At 41.2% G+C, this 16,733-nt stretch overlaps 1 protein-coding gene across 2 annotated transcripts; it reads right to left on the bottom strand.

Moving 5' to 3' along the window:
• Positions 1–12,435: 12,435 nt before the first annotated feature.
• LOC102290779 (endothelin-2) lies at positions 12,436–15,094 on the bottom strand. 2 transcript variants are annotated; one of them, XM_042213494.1, is made up of 5 exons: positions 14,766–15,094; positions 14,159–14,315; positions 13,893–14,006; positions 13,220–13,273; positions 12,436–13,105 (listed from the first exon to the last, which is right to left on the bottom strand). In XM_042213494.1, exons 1-5 carry the CDS (start codon positions 14,881–14,883, stop codon positions 13,030–13,032), a joined length of 519 nt encoding a protein of 172 aa, XP_042069428.1. In that variant the 5' UTR covers positions 14,884–15,094; the 3' UTR covers positions 12,436–13,029. The 2 variants fall into 2 exon arrangements, with proteins under 2 accessions (XP_042069428.1, XP_005945241.1); XM_005945179.2 differs by having other exon boundaries at positions 12,436–13,108; positions 14,766–15,090.
• Positions 15,095–16,733: the final 1,639 nt, after the last annotated feature.

The following is a 16,733-nucleotide window of genomic DNA, read 5'->3' as shown; positions in this document are numbered from 1 at the left end:
AGTGAAGCAGGAGGCCGGACGGGCTCCTCGGGCCCCCCAGCGAAAACAGCCGCAGAACCAGTGGGCACCGGGGCCCCCGGCACACATGAAACAAAGCCAGTAGGCACGTGGGCCTCTGGCACACATGAAACAAAACCAGTAGGCACGTGGGCCTCTGGCACACATGAAACAAAACCAGAGGCACGTGGGCCTCTGGCACATTTGAAACAAAACCAGCAGGCACGTGGGCCTCTGGCACATGTGAAACAAAACCAGTAGGCACGTGGGCCTCTGGCACACATAAGGAGGGCTGCAGCTGCGCAGAGCACTGACCCTGCTCAGGCAGCGACAGTCCGGTGCAGTTCACAGCTGGCATCTTGGCCTCCAGGGGTCCAGAGTAAGCTGAGGGCAGTAACTCAGCCTCTGGGGAAGCCCCGGAGTGAGCAATAGTCTCTATTGTTGCCAGCTTTTGAGGAACAGGTCCGTAGTGAAACAGTTTGTCTCCCTGCTCAGAAACAGCGGTGGAAAAACAGTGTGAAAATTGTGGCTTAAGGGAGGCTAATGGTTGAGCTACAGACTGGGAAGCTTGTGGCTGGACACAGAACTGAGCCGGAGAATGGCAATAAAGTCCTGGCTCAGAAGGAGCGGCAGAGACACAGTCTGTCAGTTTTGCAGCGGGTTTGTACACGCCCACTTGGGAAGGATCCGTTACCACGAAGGTAGGTAAGCGATCCATACAGTCTCCCATCCCGCTCTGAATAGCCCCAGAAAACAGAGTCTCGGAATCTGGGGAAGCCAGAACATGTCGCTCGCTCACCGCCTCGGGCTGCTCGAAAGTAAAAGCAGACGGGGGGTGAAGTCCGAGGTCCAAAAGGAGAAACTCCCGCTCCCACGAACAGAGCGAGTCCAGAAGCCATGGGAGACCGGTCACCAGACGCTGTAGCCGCCTCTCTACAGCGCGCTGGGACGTGCCACCCGGGCTTTCCAGCCACAGGTCGATCAGCTCCTGTGTGGCGTCGATGAGCGTCTCCCGTAGCTCCCTGGATGGATTAAGCGCTGCTGGGTCCATCTTGTGGTCGCGTCGTACTGTCACGCAGGGACGTGCAGAGAGGTTTAAAGGGGCGGGTGCTCAAAGTTAAAAAGGGGCACATTGAACCAGGCTGAATAACAACAACACACATTCATCAAGAATCTAATATGGGAAGGGCAGGGCTGTGTTGATCTGAGACTGTAGACATTAAAAAGTCCACAGGAGAGATGGTAGCTGATTAAACAAGTGTCATGAGATAATAACAAAATGCAAAGATTGGTGACAGCGCTTGGAACCATAAGGCAACGAAAAACTGTGACATAAACTCGGCTCTGCCTGTGAATCACTCTTTGCTTCTCTTCTTCCTTCCTTCCCATCATTTCATATATCACTCTCCACTTGCTGTCTATCTGAGAACAAGGCACAACTTGCTATTGCAATAAACTATAATCTAATTATCCACACCTAACAACTCTTGCACTTAATCTATAATAAAATGATGACAGAAAAATGTTATAGCACTGCCTTTAGTAGCCTCACACAGCTCCTACTGTTTCCTCCTCATGTCCTTACCAGCCATGTCTGCACAATGTTATATCATGAGTAATATTTTTTTAAATCCAGCTAAATAAAACACACACATGCACGCACACACAGTGACATTTTAGACCTTCTTCAGAATACTGTATATACTATGGGCATCCTTACATTATTATTTATTACTAGAGCTACAATAATAAAGCAATGAGGAGGGGGAAGTAATAAATATGAAATAATGTATTTATGATGATTCCATTTGTTTCACTATCCACTCTGTGCAGGGCAAAGCTTATTACATTTTTAAACTGTAGAGATACAATCATTTTACTGCTGTAAAATCCAACTTTTGTCTTATTTAAAATATAAATCTAATATAATCTGCTTCTTAATGTATGTTCTTTAAAATACAGCGTGTGTTTTTTAATATATTATAATTATAATAATTATTATGTGGACATGCATATTAGATCGTTTTTTAGTGAAATATAATCCCTCCAGAAAGGCAGGAAATGCCCAGAAACTTACTTTAAAACTAAATATGTTCCCTAAAACGGTGACAGAGCTACAGACCCATGACAGCCTTACACAGGTAGCCAGCAGCTATGACCAGCACTACTTGTGCAGTTAATAAAAGGACAGGTAATGTTTGTCGCGCTGTTGCACACACAGCACGCTCGTTTGTTTCAGTTCGTCAGTTGCAACAAGACAGCTTACCAACGTGTACGTAATAAGCTAATACTCCTGTGTGCTACACACTACAGTGTACGCTGTACACCTACTTACTGGTTTTGTCGCATCAGTCTGTGTCTCTGAGTTAACTTGTGTTTCTCCTACAGCTCCGGACCGCAAAAAATGCGCGTGCTCTTTGTGAGCTCGTTCCCGGCTCGTACCAGCGCGTTCTGCCGTCAAGGGCGATCATTGGTTAAATGTGATCATGTGACTGATGCAAGCCAGATCCTTTTATTTAGCAAAACTGTGATTAATAGTTAAATATTATTGTTGAGGGGCACAGACAGGACTCCGCACGCACACACACATAAAAAAATAAAAATAAATAAATAAATAAAAAAATTTTAAAAGTTGCCTCAACAAAAGGGCACTTTGGGCACTCATCAGGAAAGGGGCGGGTGCTCAAGCCCCTCTAGCCCCCCCCTCTGCACGTCCCTGCTGTCACGGTCCGGGGCAGCGGCCGTGTGAAGAGTGGAAGGAGGACTGAAAGGCAGCACTTATTCGGATGTGAAGGGTGATTTATTAACAATACCAGACATAAAGTGGAGATGGCAAACAGAACTAAACTGGGAGAAACTAAGCCAAGGAGTAGCAAACCTGAACATCGAAGTGAGAAACAGCAGGGAGAACAGCAGAGGATTCACGGAGAAATGCAGAGTACGCAGGGTAACACAGAGGATGAACACAGGGTATGTACACAGACGACGCGACAAGGAGCAGAGGAAAACACACACCATAAGTACACAGAGAGACACTGGGAAATCACACACAGGTGGGAGACACAGCTGGACCTGGTTAACCTGACGAGACAGGGGAACACTGACACCAGGGACCAATAGAGGGAGCACAAACCCAAAACCCAGTATCTAAAATCCCAAAACACAAACCATCCCAAAACAGCCATGAATAATAATGAAAGTAATAACAATAAAGAACACAAACACAAAGTCACTCAGTCATGGCCGCAGGACCATGACAGAAATGGCTTTGATTTTGCCACCCCACCTGATTTCCATGCCACCCAAAGAAAATTCCTCTAGAGCCGCCCCTGCTCCCAATAGATCTTAGGAATAGTTTCAATTTATTTATTTATTTATTTTTTTAATATCCATTTTACAAAACACACTGCTGATCACTGCTGCTCTTTGTTCACAGGCTCAGAATTTGTTAGTTGTTCCTCAAACCTGACTAAAGACCAGGGAAGACAGAGCGTTTTAGTCTGTGACACCAAAGCTCTGGAACAGTATACCAGTACATTCAGCTGACTTTGATAATAAATAGTTTAAAACCTTTTTGATTAAACAATCTTTCTGTTGAGAATTTTTATTGGACTATTATTTATTTATTTTAAAAATTATATATCTTCAAAATCAATCAAATTATCAGCCAATGTGTGTCCCGGCAGTGTTCAAATACTCTGTGTTTGGGGTGGGGCAGTTTTTTTGTTTTGTTTTGTTTTAATGACAAACTTTTCCAGATTTACTTTCCCCTATTTTTAATTGAAAGCACAAGCTTTAAGTCTGAGCAGCAAGTCAATAGTAAGTACCTGTTTCTTATTATTTTCTCAAGTGAAATAATGATAACCAGAGGCCATCTGCTGGTCAACTGCAGTGATGACATGCTTCTTCACTCCAAGCAACAAATACACAGTTTTCACTTTCACTATAACTTTATCATCACAATGCAACTTGGTTTCCTTGAGCGTATTTTGATGTCTATTTTGTAAAAGTGTGCCAACAATTTAATAACATAACAGCAGCACGGTTCAAGGCTGTTATAAACAACAACAAAAAATAACTATATAACTATATTATTATAAATGTCTTAAATCCTCTTTCAGTTGTTTATCTAGTGCGTGCAATCAGCAAAATCCTCACTGTGTAAGATAAGAAAGAAAACGAAAATGAATACAGTTTAGGAGGGGAGTGTATGAGGTGTTATCTCTAATTAATATAACCCCAGCACTGCACACTTTGTGTGGAAAGTCTGACTGGATACCACTGTGGTCACATCAGCAAATTCTGAACTGTTTATACATCCCAAACACAGGTATTTATGACATCATGATTGCTTTAGATGTTTTAGGTGTTCCTAGTTAAGGGAGTGCTGAGGGCATATCTACAGCAATAAAGCCTATCAAGAAACAGATGACTAAGAAAAGCCGACTAAGATTTCTCAGTGTTTTTCACTGAGAAATCTCTTTAGAGCCTCTGTAGAGGCTTTAAACAGCTAATATTGCTAAGGTCTGCTATCACTGATAAACTGAGCATAAAATAACCAATGGATAACCTTCCTTGAAAATGGCTTTTCTTGGATTTACTCCACAATCATGACAAGATCTTGTAACAACTCAAAGCGAAAGAGTCGTTGAAAAAGTCAACAGAGCACATTTCTGCTTTCATAAACGATCAGTTTACCCTTCTCTCAAACAGGTCTTTGCATTTTGTCCTTTATCCTCCCAAAGAAAATTCCTCTAGAGCCGCCCCTGCTCCCAATAGATCTTAGGAATAGTTTCAATTTATTTATTTATTTATTTTTTTAATATCCATTTTACAAAACACACTGCTGATCACTGCTGCTCTTTGTTCACAGGCTCAGAATTTGTTAGTTGTTCCTCAAACCTGACTAAAGACCAGGGAAGACAGAGCGTTTTAGTCTGTGACACCAAAGCTCTGGAACAGTATACCAGTACATTCAGCTGACTTTGATAATAAATAGTTTAAAACCTTTTTGATTAAACAATCTTTCTGTTGAGAATTTTTATTGGACTATTATTTATTTATTTTAAAAATTATATATCTTCAATATGAATCAAATTATCAGCCAATGTGTGTCCCGGCAGTGTTCAAATACTCTGTGTTTGGGGTGGGGCAGTTTTTTTGTTTTGTTTTGTTTTAATGACAAACTTTTCCAGATTTACTTTCCCCTATTTTTAATTGAAAGCACAAGCTTTAAGTCTGAGCAGCAAGTCAATAGTAAGTACCTGTTTCTTATTATTTTCTCAAGTGAAATAATGATAACCAGAGGCCATCTGCTGGTCAACTGCAGTGATGACATGCTTCTTCACTCCAAGCAACAAATACACAGTTTTCACTTTCACTATAACTTTATCATCACAATGCAACTTGGTTTCCTTGAGCGTATTTTGATGTCTATTTTGTAAAAGTGTGCCAACAATTTAATAACATAACAGCAGCACGGTTCAAGGCTGTTATAAACAACAACAAAAAATAACTATATAACTATATTATTATAAATGTCTTAAATCCTCTTTCAGTTGTTTATCTAGTGCGTGCAATCAGCAAAATCCTCACTGTGTAAGATAAGAAAGAAAATGAAAATGAATACAGTTTAGGAGGGGAGTGTATGAGGTGTTATCTCTAATTAATATAACCCCAGCACTGCACACTTTGTGTGGAAAGTCTGACTGGATACCACTGTGGTCACATCAGCAAATTCTGAACTGTTTATACATCCCAAACACAGGTATTTATGACATCATGATTGCTTTAGATGTTTTAGGTGTTCCTAGTTAAGGGAGTGCTGAGGGCATATCTACAGCAATAAAGCCTATCAAGAAACAGATGACTAAGAAAAGCCGACTAAGATTTCTCAGTGTTTTTCACTGAGAAATCTCTTTAGAGCCTCTGTAGAGGCTTTAAACAGCTAATATTGCTAAGGTCTGCTATCACTGATAAACTGAGCATAAAATAACCAATGGATAACCTTCCTTGAAAATGGCTTTTCTTGGATTTACTCCACAATCATGACAAGATCTTGTAACAACTCAAAGCGAAAGAGTCGTTGAAAAAGTCAACAGAGCACATTTCTGCTTTCATAAACGATCAGTTTACCCTTCTCTCAAACAGGTCTTTGCATTTTGTCCTTTATCCTAATTTTTTGCTGATTTCTCTGAGCCAAGTTTAAAAAAAACAGCTAGGTACTGCACAGTGTGGAATCCTCCACGGGTTAAGTGGTGCATATGTTGATATGAATGGGACAGGCAGCTGTTTCAGCCAAAATACAGAAAAATGATCCTGTGCTCTGGTGGTAAAGAATGACTGCAGTGCACAATGGAGGGTAAAACTCACACTTGATTTACTGTAAAGGTTATTTTGTGTTTTTGATCGCAAGATTCAGTAAACAGACTGGAAATAAAAACAAAACAAAACAAAACAAAACCATCCCTTATAAAGGAACAGCTGTGTGCATATATGAGCGTAATGTGTATGTGTCTGTACTGTATGTGGCTAACATACTGGGCTATTGCTGTGTATTTTATACATATATGCAAATTGTGCTTTAATGTACTTTTCCCCGTTTTTAAATATATTCTTCTTATTCTTATTATTAGTATTAGTATTAGTATTAATGTATTTTTCCTTTTTATTCTCTCCTTAATGTTAAGCACCTTGGTCAGTGCTTGCTGTTTATAAATAAAGTTGGCTTGACTTGTCTACATACCCAGAGAACAGTTGTGTATGTGACAACATCAGTCTGTAGTTGCTGATAAGAATTTTTATGAATACCTAATACAGTCCTGTTTAAAAACAACAAAAACAAAAACACAATGCAGTTATTTGTAAAATCGTTTAAACTCCAGATTTAATTGAAAAGTGCACAAAAGCAACACATTAAAAGTTGAAACCAAGAAAAACAAGAATATACTCATTCTGAATTTGATGCCTGCAGCACATTAAGAACTTGAGATGGTATACTTCCTATACAATACTTAGTAATGCTTAACACGCTGGAGTATGTGAAAACTAAGTTATTTAATAATGTGATCTGAGAGGGAGTGTATCAGGTGAAAAGATGGGAAGAGGTTCACCAAACTGAAAGAATTCACGCATGAGTGGTTCAGCAATTTAACAATAACATTTCTCAGTGCTATTTGAAATTGGTGCTTGGGGTTGGAAATACTTCTAAAAATGATTTCTGAATACAGTTCTTGCACGCTGAAATGCTTCTTTGCGGATACATTTTGTAAAATAAGGTTTAAGCAAGAACATAACACGCCACCTTTTGTGTAACAGAGATCATTTAAAGTGGACTGAAGTCCTGTGGTCCAACCAAGTAAATTCTGATTTTCTCCTGAAAATGAAGGAGACTGTGTCCTCTAGACTAAAGAGAAGGGCCACGTGGTGTGTTCTTTGCAAACAGGTTTAAAGCAAACATCTGCAACAGTATTATGGTGAAAGATTTTTACAGGATGGACCAGCATGGCTCAGTCATAAAAAAAAGTTTAGGAGCTAAAGCAGTCAACCATTGACAAAGTATGACAGGCGAAACTTGCTACAAGAAGATTTGATGCAACACAGTGACAAACATGCTCCTCTGCCAGCTTTTTCCAAGTGATGCATTCTTTCCAAAATGAAAAATGTCTTATTTTCAACATCTGCCGTCAGCACACAGTTCAGCTTGTTATGTTGTATTTTCAAAGAGTCTTTAAATGATTTGCAGATGACTACATTCTGTTTTTATTTACACTTTAAACAGAACACTAGCTTTTTCTTTCTTTAACCTCCTAAGACCTGAACTCTTCCATGGCATGCATTTTTAATTTCTCTTTGATATTTGGGCATATTGAGATCCGATGAATGCAAAAACAACGAATCACCAGATTTTTTTTTTTAACTTAATTTTTGTTTCTAAGAAAAATGAGAGCCACATATGAGGATGTTTGTTTTAAATTTTGATGAAACAGAGGCAGTATAATGTCCTCGTAAGTGGATATCAGGCACTTGTAGAGCAAAATTTAGTATTTTGGTCTAGACAACCAAAAATGTGATGTCCACATATGTGGACGCCAGGTCCTAGGAGGTTAAATCAAACTGACAAGGTTGCACTCCTTTATAGTAGCAAACACCATTAAACGCACTTAATGGTGCCCAGGATGAACAGAAGGAGGACAGAGGGCTTTTCAATTCCTATGCAATTATCTTACACATTTAACATGTCCACATTTTCTTGATTTACTGCTGAGCTTTTATTCTTGGTTAAGGATGGGTGATACAGCAGGCTATTTTAAGAGAGGGAACATGCTGTTAACGATCCTGATCAATGCCAGTTGGCTGTGACCCAGAAAATGCCTTCTGAAGTAAAGCGGAGTGCAGAAAGCCAAAGCATTTCAGGAATGTTTACAGAGTGTGCTGAATCAGTAGGGGCTGTGTGTTATGTTATGTGATCATTTGAAGCTAATTAAACTCCAGGGTCACTGCCGGTGCGGTGAATGAGTCATTTGGAGAATTCAGTGTTGTGCAACTGCATCATGCTTAGAATATGAATAAACAAGATGGATTTTCAGGAAACCGATGTTGACTGTATGATGTCTGCCTAGCTGCGAAATATATACAGACAGGTATGAAATATTTCAGCTGACAGGTCAGCGTCTGTGTTTGCTGAGAAAACAGCTCTCACGTTACAAAAGCATGAACCCAAACACAATCTGTCACTTACATAACTCATATTAGGAGAGCTGTCAGCTGAAAGTATTGGTATTAGGAGAACACAAGTAATAATTATGACTTTAGAGGGGTTTAACAGCTTCGTCACATACCTGCAGGTGAAGAAATGCTCTGTATCCCAGACATGCATTTATTCTGATCAATTATTGAGTCATCATTCCACGAACTACAGTTCCTCACCAAAACTCTGCATCCCATGAAAGATGATTAAAGGAATAGGCAGGAAATTATATCTGTGGAAAACTATGGCTCTGAGAGGTATTTATGTCAAGCCTGAATTCTGCTGTACGTTGCGTGTTAGTGGAAGGAGCAGCTTCACAGACAAACTGGCTTTTCAGAAAGAAGCACACTGTAGAAACTATTTGTGCTCTTGTGTTTAATTAAAACAACGTTTCAATATAAAGCACAAACGTTGCAGCGCAAGCTAGAATCTCCCACGCCGCCGTGACAGTACGGTCCACATCTTCACCACTTTGTCAAAGGTTAAAACACAGCTGTACTCAATCAATAAACCAGGTGACCATGATATGTAACTCGTACTGACTTTAGGTGTGTGTAGCCTTCAGTTGTCAATGGGCAAATCAGTGCTCATGTATGCAACACAATGCTGAATGTGACACAGAAGGAGTGAAGAACCGGGAGAATAATGGACAATTGGACTTATCACTGAGATAAAGAGAGTTTGTCTGATTGGTAAAGAGGAACTTCCTGCGTTGGAGATGGCTGAAGATGGCAGATACAAGACCTTGGTATTTGTATTGTATATCTCTGTGCACAGCATAATCATGATCAATAAGTCACAATAAAGGCAGAAGAACTGGCGATAAAATACACGGTACTGCCATCATTTTTCCCTGACCCATCCAGGTCACAAGTGTATAACATCAAACCACTAAGCCTGCAGGCTGCTTCTACAAACATTTGTGAATGGGTCGCTCTCAGGAGCTTAGTGAATTCAAGCGTGGTACCGTGATAGGATGCAACAAGTCCAGTCATGAAATTTCTTCACCACTAAATATTCCACAGTCAGTTGTTAGTGGCATTATAGCAAAATGGAAGCAACTGGGAACAACAGCAACAAAGCAGTAGTCCACGGAAAAATCACAGAGCCAGCTGCAGTGAGATGTGTTCTCTGGCCTTGAGGCAACTCTTATTGTAATTTGTCAAGATATAAATAAAACTGAATTGAACAGAACTGGAACAACGAATCACGCTGGCAATCCAGGGTTTGGTTGCCGGGGGGACAGTATTTGTCTGACTGCACTGTGCCAAGTATAAAGTTTGGTGGAAGGGGGGTTATGGTGTGAGCTTGTGCTTTAGGAGTTGGGCTTGGCCCCTTAGTTCCAGTGAAAGGAACTCTTAATGTTTCAGCGTACCAAGACATTTGGGATGGCCCCTTCCTGTTCCAACATGACTGCGCACCAGTGCACAAAGTCCATAAAGACATGGATGACCAAGTTTGGTGTGAAAGAACTTCCCAGAGTGCTGACTTTGACCTGATGGAACAGCTTTGGGACAAATTAGAGCAGCGAATCCCGTTCAACATCAGCCTCTGACCTCACAAACAGACTTCAGGAAACATGGTCAGAAATTTCCATAAACACTCCTGCACAGTTTAGGCTGTTATAACTGCAAAGGGGTGAACATCATAATAATCCCACTGGATTAAGAATGGAATGCACATCAAGTTCATATGTGTAGGTGAGCAATGGCAATATAGTGTATTTGCTCAGTGCACTAAGAGCTATTACTTATAATTTGATTGATTGTAGATGAATTGTTTCTTCTCTTGCCACAGCTTTAAACACTTTATCTACTTTATTTTAAAAATATTCATAAAATAATTGGAAATGAAGGGCAATCTACCTGCTCACCATTATTAATCCCTGTAGTGTGGCTTTATAGGACTGAAAAAACAGCATCCTGATGTGGTTACAAGTGCAGTGACGCTGTACTAAGACACTGAAGTTGCAGAACAGCTACACAACCACTACAAAGTTTCACAAAATCAAAGGTCAGGTGTTTGTACATCGACACATGATTCCTTTTTAATCGTCATTTGACACAAAATTGGAGAAACATTGTTATTGTATTATTATTGTACAGCCACTTATCTATTACACCTCCCACAAGGTATCTGTAAGACTGGCAGACACACCACTGAGACATAACAGCTACACCCAAACGGCTTTTGTCTTTGTGGAAACCAATTAAACACAAAATTGGCAAGTGCATAAAATTCAGTTTAATGTTTGTCAGACTTTCTTCTTTTTTTTTTTAGATCAAGAGATAACTTACTCACGTGCAATTCAGGGCATGTTGCATGTCCACTGTTTTGGATTTTTCCAGCCTGTTTTCATACACACATTTCAATTTTACACCTTAATTTACTAACTTTTTTATTTTATGCACCATGCTTTTATTTTCTGTATCTGAATGAAATTGGAAAGCAATTTATACTGAAGGACAAAAGCTGATCATTTAGAAAAGGCCTGAGTAGCGCACTCTCTACTGGCAATGGAGAAATACTGCCAGAGTGTTGGTGGAAACCAGTAAAGCTCATCCATCAGCAGTAACGTGGTTTACTAGAGCCTCTCCTGTTCCAGCACCATGGACAGAGTTCTGCACTGAGACAGCCTGTGCTTTCTCACAGCTTAGCTGACACAGTCATATTTCTTTGTAAGTTAATTATTAATCATTTGAATGTTTTTTTTTAATCATCTTTATCTCTGTATTGCGTTACAGCAGAGTCATTACAGTTGTTTATTGCTGCTGTTGGTCCCTCTTGGCAAGCAGAATGAGGAAATGCCCTAATTTAAAATGCATGACCACAACATCAACCCCGAATGAACGTATATAGACTTCCTGTCATTTCCCCGCTCTCACTTCTTCTTTCATGTATTGCAGGTAGCTTGTAAGGCAAGGATAAAGCAGAATAGCAGAGCTGTGTGAAGCGTTGTGAAACTGCATCTGAAGATGTATGCTATTACTGTGTCCACTGTGGATTCAGGCAGTCTGTTTGTGAGGAAAAGCTGAGACTGTGTTCAGGCCTGTTTGGAAAAGTGGGCTGCAGGGGGTCTCCCCAGAAAGCTTTGAAGGGAAGTTATGACCTGAAAAGAAATGCAGTCAAGCAGGAAATCCTACTCCAGAGATAAAAAGGCATACTATCACTCGTGTGTAGCTGTTAGTGTTTGTTGATTAGAAAGTGAGGGCCGGATAAATCATCTCTGATAATTGCTTCCTTTGGGACTTTGACGCTCATCTGCCCTCTTACATATTCACGTGTGAACGGAGAGTATGTGCTGTACAAACAGTAAGGAACACGGAGCGAGTGGGAATTTCAAAGCGTGTTCTCACCCTCTGGTTTACAAAAACATGCATTCTTTCCATAGATCCTTATGAAAACAAAGCCTGTGCTGCCTTTGAACAGCAGGTAAACTTATAACTGATGTGAAGCGCAGATTCCTGAACCATTCACCCATGTCAGGCCTCTGTTTGATCTCTGACAATATGTTTGATCCACACACAATTGAATAGCAACAGCTGCTAAATATGGTTCCCTCAGATCAATTTTCCCATGTGATTTATTAAGAGTAATCACCTCTCTGCTTTCCTGAAGCAAACACAGGACGCCACAAAGTGAAACGTAAGAGACATAACATAAGACAACGCACACAACGTCATGTGCATTTTCTTTATTGTTTGATTAAAAGAACTGACAGCTTTATAAATGTATTTACTTTTACACACAATATGCTTTTGTACAGAAATCTTGTAATATCCTTGAAAAAAACCCTTCATTTAACAAAGTCAAAAACCCCCAATGATAGTGAAAAAGTTAATTTTATAAGCTGTAGTATTAGAGCTCTATAATATAGTAAATAGTCTTATGCAACAGCAAAAATATGACTCGTACATACGAAGTACAAGTCTCCTCTTCCTCTTTCTGTCTTCTTAGTCGGTGCTGGCCTGGCCTGTCTGCACAGTCACACAGCTCTGACACACCAAAAGGCAAAAGTCACACATGACCTGATAACTCATATCAGCTGCGATCCTCTTCTTCTGTTTCCATTACGCCTGCAGAACTGGCGGCATATTTTCCGCCCCCTAATTGCAGGTACGAACAGACGATCTTTGTGGCGCTTTGGCTTTTCTCCATGGCCTTCCTGTGTGGGACTCATCTCTCAGCCCTTTGTTTCCCCTCCTCTGTATCAAAGGAGGGTAATTTGTTCAGGTGCTCATTGCTCTCTCTCTCATTTCCCCCTGCTCCAGTAGCTCCACTGTTTAGCCAGCGCGCTTCACCTGAGCCCACGGAGACTTGCCTCTGTCTGAATCATGTGCACCCTGCGCCCTCTTCACTCTGCTGCACACAAAAAAGACAAACGTCAGCCACCAACTTCAAATATCATCATAATCATCATAATATAACTTATATGTGTGTTTTAAAGGCATTTTAAAAACTTTCCCAGCTCACCTGAGAATGCTGACTGAGTGCCGTTTTTGTCTTTGCAGAGATTTGATTTCAGGGCTGCAGAGAAAGAGCCAATAAAACATCAATAGTCATGCTTAAGCTGAAGGTTGTCACTTTAAAAACTTTTATTGATCATGATCCAGCGCTGCTTATTTTTTAGCACTCTGTGTTAACCTAAAAGACTCTTATCTTTACAGGCTCACTAAATGTTTTATGTTCCAGGCCCACAATCAGCAGTTATCGTTTCTGTCAAGGTTTGAAGAATGCTGCCATTCAACCATGCCTCTTCTTGTGTTCTGTGTTTAGCGCTTCACTGATATCCAGATCCAGATACATAAATCACAGGACAGGGACTAGGCCGGCTTTATTACACGATCTGTGTAATCTGCACATCTAAGCCGATCAGAAACAACCTGCTTGAACTTTGTACGCTTACTCCACTCCCTCAGCTCCAGCTGCATTGTTTTGACAGTCACACCCTTGGACAAGTGGGACTCAGTGAAAACATATTTAGGCTAATAATAGCACGAGCTGTTTCCTTATACCTACTTCTCCCTGTCATCCTCAAAGGGAAATATTACCTGCCTTTACCTACAGTGAGCTAAACATATATTCTCAGCTTTGCCTTTAATCTAGTGCTTTACATTGAGGTTTTGAGGCTGTATGAGGTGCTCACCTGAGATAGCAGAATTTGGTGCAGGGTTGGTCATCGCGGTTGGCACATGTGCAGCGGCCAGTGGATCGTCTGCGTCGAGAAAAAGCACCACCAAGACCATAAACTGTCGTCTTGCTGTAGAGAGAAATACAAAGTCAGTGCCTTGCTCGTGATATAACCAGCCTGCAGACTTTGCTCTTTGATATCTCACTGCTGCCGACTACAGTGATAATGACAGCAAAGTTGTTCTGCAGCGTCTGGGTTGCAAGGCTTCCTTTTAAGCTCACCTGGGTGTGTTGATCCATATGATGTCCAGGTGGCAGAAATAGTGACACTCTGAGTCCAGCGGGTTAGAGCAGGCACAGCGTTTGGTCCTCAATCGATGTGTTGGGACTCTCTCTTGAACCTCCACCTCCATCTGGTTCATCACTGGTAGACCTAAACCTAGTCAGAGATGGGAAGGGTTAACCAAACACAACATCAGCTCCAGCTAAGTAACAATACCTGTCAGTAGTCTGGCTCACTTTCGTTATTTTCCACATATTTAAAAAGATATATATAGAGAGAGAGAAACACCGATTTAGATTCAAGAGTTCCAGTTTTCAGCTCTAAAATTGATTCTGATCATTTACAATGACCAAGCAAATGAATCTATGAATACTTTGGCATAATAAGGACTCACAAACACTTCAGTTTCTCTTTGTGATTTTAGGTTTAAAAACAGCAGCAGATTTAAAGGTGTTACAAACAAGCTGCTGTATGTTGCATATTTTACATGTCACTGCGCACAGTGTGGCTGTGATTAATGCCAGTGTAAATATTTGATTGTAGGCTGCTGTCTTACAAAAAACTGTGCCATGAACACCCCATTGAAAAAGAATATATAGCACTTACCATCTTGCACTGAAGCCCAAAGAGTGACGAGAAGCAGAACGCTGCTCTGAGCAGACATAGTGGACGGATGGAGCTCTGCAGAGACTGTTATCCATACAGTTGCAACTGTGTTCTTCATGTGCCGGCAGTGTCTGGTCTGAAGCTGTCTGAACTGTGCCACTCTTTTTTATACATCTCCTCGCCCCTCTCACTTGATGACACATTGAAAGCTCCACCCACATCTGCCTGTCATGGACTTTCAGTGTAGGACCCCAGAATGTGTGAGCTTGTGGCACATTTTCCAAGTATCTGCTGCTCTGGAAGTCATCTGTAACAGAGGTAAATGTCATTTAGAGATTACATTTGAATGACATTTATGATACCGGTCTGATTTTGAATGAGGGATTGCCTGGCTTTGTGCTGGTGGATAAGGTGAGAGGTGGAAGAAGGGGATGGAGGAAGACGTGAGGTCTGAAGAGTTGTTTATCTAATAAAGCGGAAACACGGGGAGGAGGAACAAGACAATGGATCACTGTGACCACTGTGGGAGGGGAGATGCTGCGATATGCTGGTATGCAATGGAGACATTTTAAATTAAACTAACTTTGTCTTCTCAGTAACAGTTTCTGTATTGTATCAAATGATCAATAGAATAAAGGTTAATTGATTTCCAGAATCCCAGCACAATGCTTTTTGTTTCCAAAGATTAACATGCAGATATATCAGAGACACTGTGACCCTTTTTCTTGAGTAATCAAGGCTGTAACCCTAACCCAAAGAAGTATAACATGAAACCGTGGGTGTGCTTTGAAAACTTGTGACACCAGATCAAAATCACGCCCCTCCATCCTCAATCCGTGGTGAAGTTGAGCACACAGATAGTGTGGCTCATCCCTGCCCACATGCACTTGGTCTCTCGGTCAAGTCAAGCCAAGGCCGGTCAGCCGTGCCAGAGTCACGCAGATAGCCAAATGGCCGCCTTCAAACATGTAAATACATTAAGTACATGTTGGATTATCACTATTGCGCTTCATTGCTGTCATTTCCCAAATGCTCATCAGCTACCTGATAGGAAAATGAAGTAATGAATAGCAAAATTTTGAGTATGTCAAGCTGTTATGATGAAACAATACATTTTAGCCATTGTTTTTTCCCCATTCTAATGACAGAGGAAGCATGCGAAGCTGCCAGTGACAGATGGACATGAGAGGATGACAGAATCTACTGTTTGTTTGCTATAAGAGCTGATGAAAGCTTACGCATGAACGTGCAGAACAAGCAGGAAGCAGACAGCACTTTTCCTCTGTAGGGCAGGCATGCCCGGAAAACACTTGGATATGGAAAGTATGCTGGAAAAAACACAAGACAGCGACTTAAACATAAAATAGGAAGAGGTGAACCTACAGTGGTAGCCACAGACTGACAGAAGCGAGGCTGCCATATCGCGCCAACACCAGTAGGTGGTAGGTGAAGTGTCTTGCCCAAGGACACAACGACCAGGACAGACAGAGCAGGGGATCGAACCAGCAACCTTCCGGTTACAAGACGAGCTTCCCAACCCTCTGAACCACAGTCGCCCCGATACGTAGTGCACTCTACGGCTCAGCCTCTTTTACACCAACTTGGCACAAGTCTATCAAGTGTCTAGATGTAATCTGACAGTCTTGTTTAGGGGAGGGGAACACATTTTCCTCTTACATAAAAATGTGGGGATTGTGTGATGTGGTGTGACCGCTATCACTGCTGCTTTGTGATTGGGTGAATTCTTCACATTTGTCTCCCAGAGGTTAGTAGTTCAGCTCCCTGAGAAACACAGATGTGTCCTCCTAAAGCACACCCCCGGGGATCGACGTGTCACATTAGGCAGCCCTCTGCATCACTGCATGCAAAGCAGTGGAAAAGACAGCAAGCAAGAGGAATAGCCAGAGAGTGTCTTTATATTAAACCACACCCTGATGTCTTTGCAGGCTTCTGTCCTGGAAGCTGTTT

The sequence above is a fragment of the Haplochromis burtoni genome, unplaced genomic scaffold (assembly GCF_018398535.1).
Source record: "Haplochromis burtoni strain Fernald_Lab_line unplaced genomic scaffold, NCSU_Asbu1 Contig_446, whole genome shotgun sequence".
In the NCBI taxonomy this organism is placed as follows: domain Eukaryota; kingdom Metazoa; phylum Chordata; class Actinopteri; order Cichliformes; family Cichlidae; genus Haplochromis; species Haplochromis burtoni.
The sequence above is the reverse complement of the archived record's forward strand: the minus strand, read 5'-3'. Positions and strand labels throughout refer to the sequence as shown.

Excerpts from the sequence above, each read along its gene's own strand:
- LOC102290779 (XM_005945179.2), bottom strand. The coding sequence starts at position 14,883 with ATGAAGAACACAGTTGCAACTGTATGGATAACAGTCTCTGCAGAGCTC. Across the intron at positions 14,316-14,765 it reads TTGGGCTTCAGTGCAAGATG|GTTTAGGTCTACCAGTGATG; the intron begins GTAAGTGCTATA and ends ATCTCTGACTAG. Across the intron at positions 13,274-13,892 it reads ACCAAATTCTGCTATCTCAG|CCCTGAAATCAAATCTCTGC; the intron begins GTGAGCACCTCA and ends CTTTCTCTGCAG.